At 46.3% G+C, this 12,660-nt stretch overlaps 1 protein-coding gene across 2 annotated transcripts in view; it reads left to right on the plus strand.

Annotated features, from left to right (window-relative positions):
- Positions 1 to 12,660, plus strand: part of LOC137542111 (uncharacterized) — a 116,415-nt gene that overhangs the window by 87,926 nt on the left and 15,829 nt on the right. For both annotated transcript variants that reach the window (XM_068263786.1, XM_068263787.1), the window contains exon 9: positions 7,956 to 8,320. In XM_068263786.1, the coding sequence (XP_068119887.1) occupies positions 7,956 to 8,320 (365 nt within the window). The remainder of the gene's footprint in view (positions 1 to 7,955; positions 8,321 to 12,660) is intronic.

Genomic DNA, 12,660 nt, shown 5'->3' on the forward strand with positions numbered 1-12,660 from the left:
TTCTCCAATTTTGATGTCACAACTGTATCCCATTTATTTTGTATGGTGCTAGACCATTGGTACGACCAAAATGCATGACTTTACATTTTTCAACATTGAATTTCATCTGCCATGTATGTGCCCATATAGCCATCCTATCCAGATCCTGTTGCAATATGACACTATCTTCCTGAGAGTTGATGATTCTGCACAATTTTGTATCATCTGCAAAAAAAGCAACATTGCTCACTACTGCATCCACTAGGTCATTAACCAGCTGGGCGGTATGGACGAGCTCAGCTCGTCCAGTACCGCCGGAGCCTGCCGCTCAGGCCCTGCTGGGCCGATTTGCCCCAAATAAAGTGCAGCACACGCAGCCGGCACTTTGCCAGCCGCGTGTGCTGCCCGATCGCCGCCGCTCTGCGGCGATTCGCCGCGAGCAGCGGCGAAAGAGGGTCCCCCCAGCCGCCTGAGCCCTGCGCAGCCGGAACAAAAAGTTCCGGCCAGCGCTAAGGGCTGGATCGGATGCGTCTGACGTCAGGACGTCGGCTGACGTCCATGACGTCACTCCGCTCGTCGCTATGGCGACGGTGTAAGCAAAACAAGGAAGGCCGCTCATTGCGGCCTTCCTTGTTTATTCTGGGCGCCGGAGGCGATCGGAAGAACGCCTCCGGAGCGCCATCTAGTGGGCTTTCATGCAGCCAACTTTCAGTTGGCTGCATGAAATAGTTTTTTTTTAATTTAAAAAAAACCCTCCCGCAGCCTCCCTGGCGATCTTATCAGAACGCCAGGGTGGTTAATAAATAAATTGAAGAGCACTGGACCCAGTACAGACCCCTGTGGGACCCCACTGCTAACAGTCTCCCATTTTGAGTATGATCCATTGACCACAACTCTTTGTTTCCTGTCCATAAGCCAGTTCCCTATCCATGCACACAGACTCTTCCCCAGTCCTTGCATCCTCAACTTTTGCACCAGACTTTTGTGGGGAACAATGTCGAAGGCCTTTGCAAAGTCCAAGTATATCACATCTACAGCATTCCCAATATCCATATTAGAATTCACTACCTCATAAAAGCTGAGCATGTTAGTCAAACAGGACCTGTCTTTAGTAAACCCATGTTGATGCTGAGAAATAAGATTATTTTCTACTATGAAGTCATGTATAGTATCTCTTAGTAACCCCTCAAATAGTTTGCATACAACTGATGTTAAGCTTACAGGTCTATAATTTCCTGGATCAGATTTTTTGCCCTTCTTAAATAATGGGAAAACGTGGGCTGTACGCCAATCCACTGGGACTCTGTCAGTTGCAAGAGAGTCACAAAAGATAAGATAAAGGGGTTTATCTATAACTGAACTTAATTCCCTTAGGACCCGAGGATGCATGCCATCCGGGCCAGGTGCCTTGTCTATTTTTAATTTATTTAGTCTTGCCTTTACTTCTTCCTGCGTTAAGTATTTAATATTACAGTTAGAAGATTGAGACTCTTCTGCCTCTGTAATTTGCAACAGTGCTGTTTCCTTTGTGAAGACAGAAGCAAAGAAAGCATTTAATAACTCTGCCTTCCCTTGGTCATCCACCATTGAGTTCCCACCCTCATCCTTTAGGAGTCCTATACAGTCAACCTTTCTTTTTTTAGAGGGTTCATCTCGTGATAATGTGTGAAAACATGTGCATTCCATAGCAATTAATCATGCTCCAAATTAATAACCTACATGTTGCATTATGTGCCCGCTGTAGCATGCACAATATGCGACACGTCGTATGAATGTACCTTATGGGTAAAGGATTGTAAATGTCCCACTTGTAATAAAATAAAACTGATTAGATACTAAAGTGTTCCTAAGAGAAAATAAGGTTAAACAGTATAATATATGGTCTCAAGACACCCCTAAGCTCCTTAAATATGTTCAGCCTCCCCTCTATCTTGCCACTGTAACCCCTGTTTTGAACTCCGGTGGGATCTCCAGGGTGCATGTCCACTTAGCTGTGTGTAGCCCTCTCTATATGCATGCTCGCTTAGCTGTGTGTAGCCCTCTCTATATGCATGTCCGCTTAGCTGTGTGTAGCCCTCTATATGCATGCTCGCTTAGCTGTATGTAGCCCTCTCTATATGCATGCTCGCTTGGCTGTGTGTAGCCCTCTCTATATGCATGCTCGCTTAGCTGTGTGTAGCCCTCTCTATATGCATGCTCGCTTAGCTGTATGTAGCCCTCTCTATATGCATGCTCGCTTAGCTGTGTGTAGCCCTCTCTATATGCATGCTCGCTTGGCTGTGTGTAGCCCTCTCTATATGCATGCTCGCTTAGCTGTGTGTAGCCCTCTCTATATGCATGCTCGCTTAGCTGTGTGTAGCCCTCTCTATATGCATGTCCGCTTAGCTGTGTGTAGCCCTCTCTATATGCATGCTCGCTTAGCTGTGTGTAGCCCTCTCTATATGCATGCCTGCTTAGCTGTATGTAGCCCTCTCTATTTGCATGCTCGCTTAGCTGTGTGTAGCCCTCTCTATATGCATGTCCGCTTAGCTGTGTGTAGCCCTCTATATGCATGCTCGCTTGGCTGTGTGCAGCCCTCTCTATATGCATGTCCGCTTAGCTGTGTGTAGCCCTCTCTATATGCATGCTCGCTTAGCTGTGTGTAGCCCTCTCTATATGCATGTCCGCTTAGCTGTGTGTAGCCCTCTATATGCATGCTCGCTTGGCTGTGTGCAGCCCTCTCTATATGCATGTCCGCTTAGCTGTGTGTAGCCCTCTCTATATGCATGCTCGCTTAGCTGTGTGTAGCCCTCTCTAAATGCATGCCTGCTTAGCTGTGTGTAGCCCTCTCTATATGCATGTCCGCTTAGCTGTGTGTAGCCCTCTATATGCATGCCCGCTTGGCTGTGTGCAGCCCTCTCTATATGCATGCTCGCTTAGCTGTGTGTAGCCCTCTTTATATGCATGTCCGCTTAGCTGTGTGCAGCCCTCTCTATATGCATGCTCGCTTAGCTGTGTGTAGCCCTCTCTATATGCATGCCTGCTTAGCTGTGTGTAGCCCTCTCTATATGCATGCTCGCTTGGCTGTGTGCAGCCCTCTCTATATGCATGTCCGCTTAGCTGTGTGTAGCCCTCTCTATATGCATGCCTGCTTAGCTGTGTGTAGCCCGCTCTATATGCATGTCCGCTTAGCTGTGTGTAGCCCTCTCTATATACATGCCTGCTTAGCTGTGTGTAGCCCTCTCTATATGCATGCTCGCTTAGCTGTGTGTAGCCCTCTCTATATGCATGCTCGCTTAGCTGTGTGTAGCCCTCTCTATATGCATGCTCGCTTAGCTGTGTGTAGCCCTCTCTATATGCATGCTCGCTTAGCTGTGTGTAGCCCTCTATATGCATGCTCGCTTAGCTGTGTGTAGCCCTCTCTATATACATGCTCGCTTGGCTGTGTGTAGCCCTCTCTATGTGCATGTCAGCTTAGCTGTGTGTAGCCCTCTCTATATGCATGCCCGCTTAGCTGTGTGTAGCCCTCTCTATATGCATGCTCGCTTAGCTGTGTGTAGCCCTCTCTATATACATGCTCGCTTGGCTGTGTGTAGCCCTCTCTATGTGCATGTCAGCTTAGCTGTGTGTAGCCCTCTATATGCATGCCCGCTTAGCTGTGTGTAGCCCTCTCTATATGCATGCTCGCTTAGCTGTGTGTAGCCCTCTCTATATGGATGCTCACTTAGCTGTGTGTAGCCCTCTCTATATGCATGCTCGCTTGGCAGTGTGCAGCCCTTTCTATATGCATGCTCGCTTAGCTGTGTTTAGCTCTCTCTATATGAATGCCCGCTTAGCTGTGTGTAGCCCTCTCTATATGCATGCTCGCTTAGCTGTGTTTAGCTCTCTATATGAATGCCCGCTTAGCTGTGTGTAGCCCTCTATATGCATGCTCGCTTAGCTGTTTGTAGCCCTCTCTATATGCATGTCCACTTAGCTGTGTGTAGCCCTCTCTATATGCATGCTCGCTTAGCTGTGTGCAGCCCTCTCTATATGCATGCTCGCTTGGCTGTGTGTAGCCTTCTCTATATGCATGTCCGTTTAGCTGTGTGTAGCCCTCTCTATATGCATGCCCGCTTAGCTGTGTGTAGCCCTCTCTATATGCATGCTCGCTTAGCTGTGTGTAGCCCTCTCTATATGCATGCTCGCTTGGCTGTGTGCAGCCCTTTCTATATGCATGCTCGCTTTGCTGTGTGTAGCCCTTTCTATATGCATGCTCGCTTGGCTGTGTGCAGCCCTTTCTATATGCATGCCCGCTTAGCTGTGTGTAGCCCTCTCTATATGCATGCTCGCTTAGCTGTGTGTAGCCCTCTCTATATGCATGCTCGCTTAGCTGTGTGTAGCCCTCTCTATATGCATGCTCGCTTAGCTGTGTGTAGCCCTCTCTATATGCATGCTCGCTTAGCTGTGTGTAGCCCTCTCTATATGCATGTCAGCTTAGCTTTGTGTAGCCCTCTCTATATGCATGCTCGCTTAACTGTGTTTAGCCCTCTCTATATGCATGTCCGGTTAGCTGTGTGTAGCCCTCTCTATATGCATGCCCGCTTAGCTGTGTGTAGCCCTCTCTATATGCATGCTCGCTTAGCTGTGTTTAGCTCTCTATATGAATGCCCGCTTAGCTGTGTGTAGCCCTCTATATGCATGCTCGCTTAGCTGTTTGTAGCCCTCTCTATATGCATGTCCACTTAGCTGTGTGTAGCCCTCTCTATATGCATGCTCGCTTAGCTGTGTGCAGCCCTCTCTATATGCATGCTCGCTTGGCTGTGTGTAGCCTTCTCTATATGCATGTCCGTTTAGCTGTGTGTAGCCCTCTCTATATGCATGCCCGCTTAGCTGTGTGTAGCCCTCTCTATATGCATGCTCGCTTAGCTGTGTGTAGCCCTCTCTATATGCATGCCCGCTTAGCTGTGTGTAGCCCTCTCTATATGCATGCTCGCTTAGCTGTGTTTAGCTCTCTATATGAATGCCCGCTTAGCTGTGTGTAGCCCTCTATATGCATGCTCGCTTAGCTGTTTGTAGCCCTCTCTATATGCATGTCCACTTAGCTGTGTGTAGCCCTCTCTATATGCATGCTCGCTTAGCTGTGTGCAGCCCTCTCTATATGCATGCTCGCTTGGCTGTGTGTAGCCTTCTCTATATGCATGTCCGTTTAGCTGTGTGTAGCCCTCTCTATATGCATGCCCGCTTAGCTGTGTGTAGCCCTCTCTATATGCATGCTCGCTTAGCTGTGTGTAGCCCTCTCTATATGCATGCTCGCTTGGCTGTGTGCAGCCCTTTCTATATGCATGCTCGCTTTGCTGTGTGTAGCCCTTTCTATATGCATGCTCGCTTGGCTGTGTGCAGCCCTTTCTATATGCATGCCCGCTTAGCTGTGTGTAGCCCTCTCTATATGCATGCTCGCTTAGCTGTGTGTAGCCCTCTCTATATGCATGCTCGCTTAGCTGTGTGTAGCCCTCTCTATATGCATGCTCGCTTAGCTGTGTGTAGCCCTCTCTATATGCATGCTCGCTTAGCTGTGTGTAGCCCTCTCTATATGCATGCTCGCTTAGCTGTGTGTAGCCCTCTCTATATGCATGTCAGCTTAGCTTTGTGTAGCCCTCTCTATATGCATGCTCGCTTAACTGTGTTTAGCCCTCTCTATATGCATGTCCGGTTAGCTGTGTGTAGCCCTCTCTATATGCATGCCCGCTTGGCTGTGTGTAGCCTTCTCTATATGCATGCTCGCTTAACTGTGTTTAGCCCTCTCTATATGCATGTCCGGTTAGCTGTGTGTAGCCCTCTCTATATGCATGTCCGGTTAGCTGTGTGTAGCCCTCTCTATATGCATGCTCGCTTAGCTGTGTGTAGCCCTCTCTATATGCATGCTCGCTTAGCTGTGTGTAGCCCTCTCTATGTGCATGTCCTGTTAGCTGTATGCAGCCCTCTCTATATGCATGCCTGCTTGGCTGTGTGCAGCAGTCGTTGCCAGGAGAGTCTTGTGCATGTGTAGTTACAATTTGTTTATGAACTGCCATGCCCAGAATGTTCTCAGCCAAGGCAGCTGTGCAAAGCCGTGCAAAGCTGCAATCCACAAAGGGGTATGGAGTGGACAGTTCTACCGATGGAGGCCATATTGGCAAGATGGGGGGGAGGCCAAATGCAATAAGAAACCCTCCGGTGAACATTAAACCAAGCATGTGCCTTCTTAAAATAAGAAAGAAAGGATTCTATCCGTAACTTAGAAGTCCTCCTTGACTGCTGCAAGCCAGGACCCTCTTCTTTTTTGCGGCCACTCTCCGATCTGTGTCCGAGTGTAGCCATGCTGCGCAAGCATGAACAGCTTTGAGGTACTGCACAAACACGGAGGAAGAAGCCATGCACCAGCAGCTTTATGCTACTGCCCACTATGGCAGGGCCCGTACACGGATGAGAGCGCAGCCATGCAGACATATTTGACAAAGGCCTCAATTCACTAAGATCATGCTGGAGATAAGGCAAGAGAAAACTTACCTCCACATAAGAGAGAGTTATCTTATCTCTTCATTCCTTAAAGAGAATCTGTATTGTTAAAACCGCACAAAAGTAAACATACCAGTGTGTTAGGGGACATCTCCTATTCCCCTCTGTCACAATTTCACCGCTCCCCGCCGCATTAAAAGTGGTTAAAAACAGTTTTAAAAAGTTTGTTTATAAACAAACAAAATGGCCACCAAAACAGGAAGTAGGTTGATGTACAGCATGTCCACACATAGAAAATACATCCATACACAAGCAGGCTGTATACAGCCTTCCTTTTGAATCTCAAAAGATCATTTGTGTGTTTCTTTCCCCCCTGAGGGGGGAGTGCATAGCAGAACCACAACACTGAAGAACTTGGCAGCCTTCCAGACACAGGCTGACAAGTCTGACAGGGGAAATATACATTGATTTATTACAGAGACTGTGATAGTACAAAGTGCTGCAGTAAGCCAGAACACATTAGAATAGCTTTTGGAACTTGTAGGATGATAAAAAACAGGATGCAATTTTTGTTACGGAGTCTCTTTAAGTTACCTCCTCTGTAGTTAAGTTACCTCCTCTGTAGTTAAGTTACCTCCTCTGTAGTTAAGTTACCTCCTCTGTAGTTAAGTTACCTCCTCTGTAGTTAAGTTACCTCCTCTGTAGTTAAGTTACCTCCTCTGTAGTTAAGTTACCTCCTCTGTAGTTAAGTTACCTCCTCTGTAGTTATTGTACCTCCTCTGTAGTTCATTTACCTCCTCTGTAGTTATTTTCACACGCAGCTAATAAACAGCCTGTCTTTAACTCTGGAGTTATGTTAAGGATTGAAGAGTTAACTTAAAGACAGAAGAGTTAACTTTAGGTTTGCCTGAGGTAAAATGTTTCCTGAATACTACATGCCTCATCACCATAGTAACAACTCTAGAAGAGTTATTAAAGACAGGAGATAAGCTTAGTGAATTGAGGCCAAAGTCTTGTTGGATATGATCAGGACGACTCTGATCGTTGATGGATCAGGAAGCCACTGGACTATCCAGAGGTTTACCGCCACTTGAGCTTTGGCTCTGCAAGATTAATTAGAGATAAGAGAGATCAATTGCCTTACATTATCCTGGTGGAGGGGGCTTTTTTTTTGGGAAGAGGGTCAGAAGGGGTTAACCTTAGTTACCTAGTTTGCCGCCTGCTGCTGATGTACACCACACTGCTTTCCATCTTCCAATACTTCGCTCTCCATCTTTCTGACTCTTCTGCCTTCACAGCAGAAGGTCCGGTTTGGAAAGCAGAAGTGGAGCCCATTGGATTTCATAGGTGAATTCACCCTTTCTGGACTAAAACGGAATTCCAAATAGCCCCTGGAAACATAACCTTTTTTGTAACTAAAAAAGCAACTGTAACAAAGTCTTCCTATAGACATGTTTGTGAATTATGGCATTTCAGGAAACTGAAAATCTGATAAATGTATTTCAAATTTCCATCTACAGCTGGAGACCTTTCAGTGATCTCGAACTTTGTGGCAAATAATCAAATGACCTTCCTGCCCATTGGAAAGCAAAGAAGGATATATTTGAAGATTGATTATCTTCCCCACCTTTTGTCTTCTCTAAGAACGACGGTTAACCTCTTTCCCAGAATAAGAAGAATAAACATTCTTGGTAGGATGTACCCTTTCTTTGATTGGATAGTTTTTGTAAGTGAAGAAGGACATGTGTATGCCTGTGCCGAACGAGGTGATATTGGAGAAGTGATCTTTCTGATTGCCAAAAGTCTACAAGAACTCCTACAAGATGGTATCCGTTATACTGGTACAGTTTACTGGCGAAAACGCCCAGAAGACTTCAGTGATGCGGTATGATTATACTGTAGCTATTATCTTCAGTTCCTGTCAATGCTAAGAGCTACTTTAACTCAGAACTAACCTTTCTACTCTTAGGCCTAGTGCACACCAGAGCCGTTTGGTTGCGTTTTCAGATCCGATTGCGGATGTGGAAACGCTAGGGTAATGTATTTCAATGGGCTGGTGCACACCAGAGCAGGAGGCGTTTTGCAGAAACGCATACTCCCGGGCTGCTGCAGATTTTGGATTGCGGAGGCGTTTCTGCCTCATTGTAAAGTATAGGAAAAACGCAAACCGCTCTGAAAAATGCTACATCCAGGGCCGGCCTTAGGTTCCACAGCGCCCTGAGCGAAACCTGATTTTTGTGCCCCCCCCCTTCATCCCCCCCACCCCAACCTTATTTAGAATGATAGCACAGCACCAACGATTTGCACCACGCATTATAGCTGCAGTGCGCCCTCCCCAAAAAAACGCCCTCAGACTCAGTACAGGTAGGTAGCCAGGTATAGGTGCCCCCAATATAGTATCTCATGTGTAGGTGCCCTCAATATAGGTTGCCAAGCATAGGTGCCCCCAGTATAGGAAGTCAGTTGAAGGTCTCCATCCCCTCCTAGGTAGCCAGGCGTAGGTGCCTCCAGTATAGGTAGCCAGGTGTTGGTGCCCTCAGTAAAGGTAGCCAGTCATAGGTGCCCCCCAGTATAGGAAATCAGGTGTAGATGCCCTCAGTATAGGCAAGCAGCTATAGGCGCCCTCTTGGAAGCCGGCGCCCTGAGCGACCGCTCCGGTCGCTCAGGTCAAAGGCCGGCTATGGCTACATCAGAGCGGTTTTCCAGGCGGTTTTGTTACAGAAGCTGTTCAGTAACAGCTTTACTGTAACAATATCTGTAATCTGCTGTACCAAAAACCGCAGCACAAAACCGCAAAAGCGCTTCAAAATAAGAAGAAAAACGCTAGCGTTTTGCGGATCTGCTTGCGGTTTTTGTTGTGCACCAGGCCTTATTGAGGGTGTTTATTTTAATTAGGAGGCCTCAAGTGATCCATCTGTATATGAGAGCCTAACCAGGGGACGAATAACCTACGTGAGAAGTATGGAAGGTGCTGATATAGATTCTTGAAGACTTGAGCAAGCTGTTGCCTCATCTTTAAGGCTATACTTTGGGTTAAGAGAGGATCTGAACTCAGAATTTCCTCTCTGCTCTATAAGACCGCATAATAACCTATAAAGACAAACATTTCTTTGTTACAGATGATACAAATCCTGCAATAAATCTGCAGTGTATCTAATTCCTGCTTTCATGGAAGCAGACATATTGTTATCATGCGTTTACTAATTACCTCTCTGCTGTGTCAGTCAGCTGACAGCTGAGGGAACACATTACAATTGTGATTAGTCACAGATGAGGGGGAATTAGACAGGCTAAACTCTAAATACATACAGGGTGCATTTCTCTGTTTTCCTTCTGTCCTGTGCAAGAGTTCAGGCCCAGTTTAAGCTACTTACACACACTAGATTATACTCAGCTGGGGCAGCCAATAAGGACTGCCTCGGACAATAGCGTGTGAGGGAGCCTGCCGTCATACCCTGGCTTGCTGGATCATTAATGACGACTAAGGGCTCGTTTCCACTAATGCGGCGTGCGTCTCGTAGACGCACGCCGGCACTGAGCAGGTGGGCGGGATCGCAGCCTCTGGCGCGAATTCTGCGGGGGGTTCCGGCCGAATCGCTCCCGCAAGCGATTCGGCCGCAGCGCCGTTATCCCCTATGGCAGAGTTTCCCCGTGCGATTCATGTGTGGGGAAACTCTGCGGAATCGCGGCGGAAACCGCTATAGTGGAAACGGGCCCTAAGCGACCTTCGAGTGGAATGCTGTCCTGTTCACCCTGCCTGGAGGAAGCTGCTACATCGTGTGCAATGCGTTGTTCCTCCACCTCGCAACAGACGCACCGCACCCAAGAGGAGTAGAGGCACAAATTTACCAAATATCAGGGTTGTGGAGTCGGTATAAAAATCATCCGCCTCGGACTACTCAGTTTATGAAACCACTGACTCCGACTCCAAGTACCCAAAATAGCTCCGATTCCTTAATTTTTACAAAGGCTATGGATTTGGTACAAAAATCATCTGACCTCAGTTTATTGAAACTACCGACTCCAGGTACCCAAAATTGCCCTCGACTCCACAGCCCTGCAGAATATGGCCCCAAACTGTCGCTCAAGGCATTTGGTCCCAATCCCTATGAGCAATGGTAATTGGCAATGTACAGGTCCTTCTCAAAAAATTAGCATATTGTGATAAAGTTCATTATTTTCTGTAATGTACTGATAAACATTACACTTTCATATATATGAGAGGAGAGGACCTCGGGCCATCGGGGGGGAAGAGTGCTGCGGCGATGGCACAGGATGGCTGCAAGGGGCTGGAGGAAGCCCCAGGTAAGTGGATTTTTTATTTTTAAGTTCCTCAGACGTGTTCTTTAAGCTATGTATACAGGTCCTTCTCAAAAAATTAGCATATTGTGATGAAGTTCATTATTTTCTGTAATGTACTGATAAACATTAGACTTTCATATATTTTAGATTCATTACACACAACTGAAGTAGTTCCAGCCTTTTATTGTTTTAATATTGATGATTTTGGCATACAGCTCATGAAAACCCAAAATTCCTATCGCAAAAAAATTGCATATTTCATCCAACCAATAAAAGAAAAGTGTTTTTAAAACAAAGTCAACCTTCAAATAATTATGTTCAGTTATGCACTCAATACTTGGTCGGGAATCCTTTTGCGGTTTTGAGTAATGAATCAGGCTGGGAGTTTTTAAAAGCCTCAGGAATCTTTTGCAGGTGTTTAGAGTTAGTTGATTCAGATGATTAAGTTAATAGCTCGTTTACAGAACCTTTTCATGATATGCTAATTTTTTGAGATAGGAATTTTGGGTTTTCATGAGCTGTATGCCAAATCATCAATATTAAAACAATAAAAGGCTTGAACTACTTCAGTTGTGTATAATGAATCTAAAATATATGAAAGTCTAATGTTTATCAGTACATTACAGAAAATAATGAACTTTATAACAATACGCTATTTTTTTTGGGAAGGACCTGTATACATAGCTTAAAGAACACGTCTGAGGAACTTAAAAATAAAAAATCCACTTACCTGAGGCTTCATCCAGCCCCTTGCAGCCATCCTGTGCCATCGCCGCAACTCTGCTCCCCGCCGGTGGCCCGAGGTCCTCTCCGTACAGGATGCCTACTTGCGCTCCAATCTGCGGCTCCCGTAGTTGCGCTGCCGTCATCCGGACTGTACTGCGCAGATGCAGTAGTTGTGCGCCTGTGCAGTACAGTCCGGATGACGTCAGTGAGCCGAACGCTGGAGCGCAAGTTGATGCCAACCTGGCAAGGTCGACATCTGCACTGGAGGAGACCGGGATCCACCAGAACTGCGGTGAGGGCACTCGGCACAGGATGGCTGCCAGGGGCTGGAGGAAGCCCCACGTAAGTGGATTTTTTTATTTTTAGGCTCCTTGGACCTTCCCTTTAAGTGAAGCGTAAATTATTATTATTAATGCTAAAGCCGGGAATACACTTGCAGGGGCGTTTATCACCAGGTCTCTGCTGTAGTGCGATTTAGATTTTCCTCCTGCAATTTTTGGCGTTCCAGCAAAATACATTGTAATTATGAATACGCCCATCATGTGGATATAGTTAACTATTTTGCCCAGTCCCTTGGAGTTTAGGGATTCTACTGTATAGGCGACCCGCACTAACTGTCCTGTGGAGGGACGATGGGGTTGCACATGAGAGAGCAGTGTCTGGTGGGTTGGATATGTATGAACATAACTGGCACAACTGGCTTGTTTCTCACTCGACTTGTAGGGATCTGCTGTAGCGGATACCTAAATGATGTCATGGGACAGCTGTATACATAAAAGATTCTATGCCAAGCTTGCTCTAGTGTGTCAAAGAATTTTTTCTCTACACAGGCTCGCACACACTTGCAACTTTTCTGCCCAACTATCTTTTTGATACTTCAAAAGCTGGTGAAGTAAAAAAATCACTGCAGTCCATTTTGGAAACTAAGATCCTCCAGATTTGCAACCTTCACTTGGGAGTGAGTGCAGATGTTTATTGATTGCATGTCAATTGAACACGCACTTAAAGTGAACCAGAGACGAAGCACCCTCATGTATTTTACCATATATATCAGTGGGAACATTAGAGAAAACACCTACCTTGCTTTCTGTTTCATTCTTCACTGCACAGCTTGCTTCTAACCAGCCCTGATAAGATCCCCGACTGAGCATTCAGCCTGGCTTAGCTATAATGACTCAGCTATAATGATTCCTGAGC

This window comes from Hyperolius riggenbachi, chromosome 12, assembly GCF_040937935.1.
Source record: "Hyperolius riggenbachi isolate aHypRig1 chromosome 12, aHypRig1.pri, whole genome shotgun sequence".
NCBI lineage: Eukaryota > Metazoa > Chordata > Amphibia > Anura > Hyperoliidae > Hyperolius > Hyperolius riggenbachi.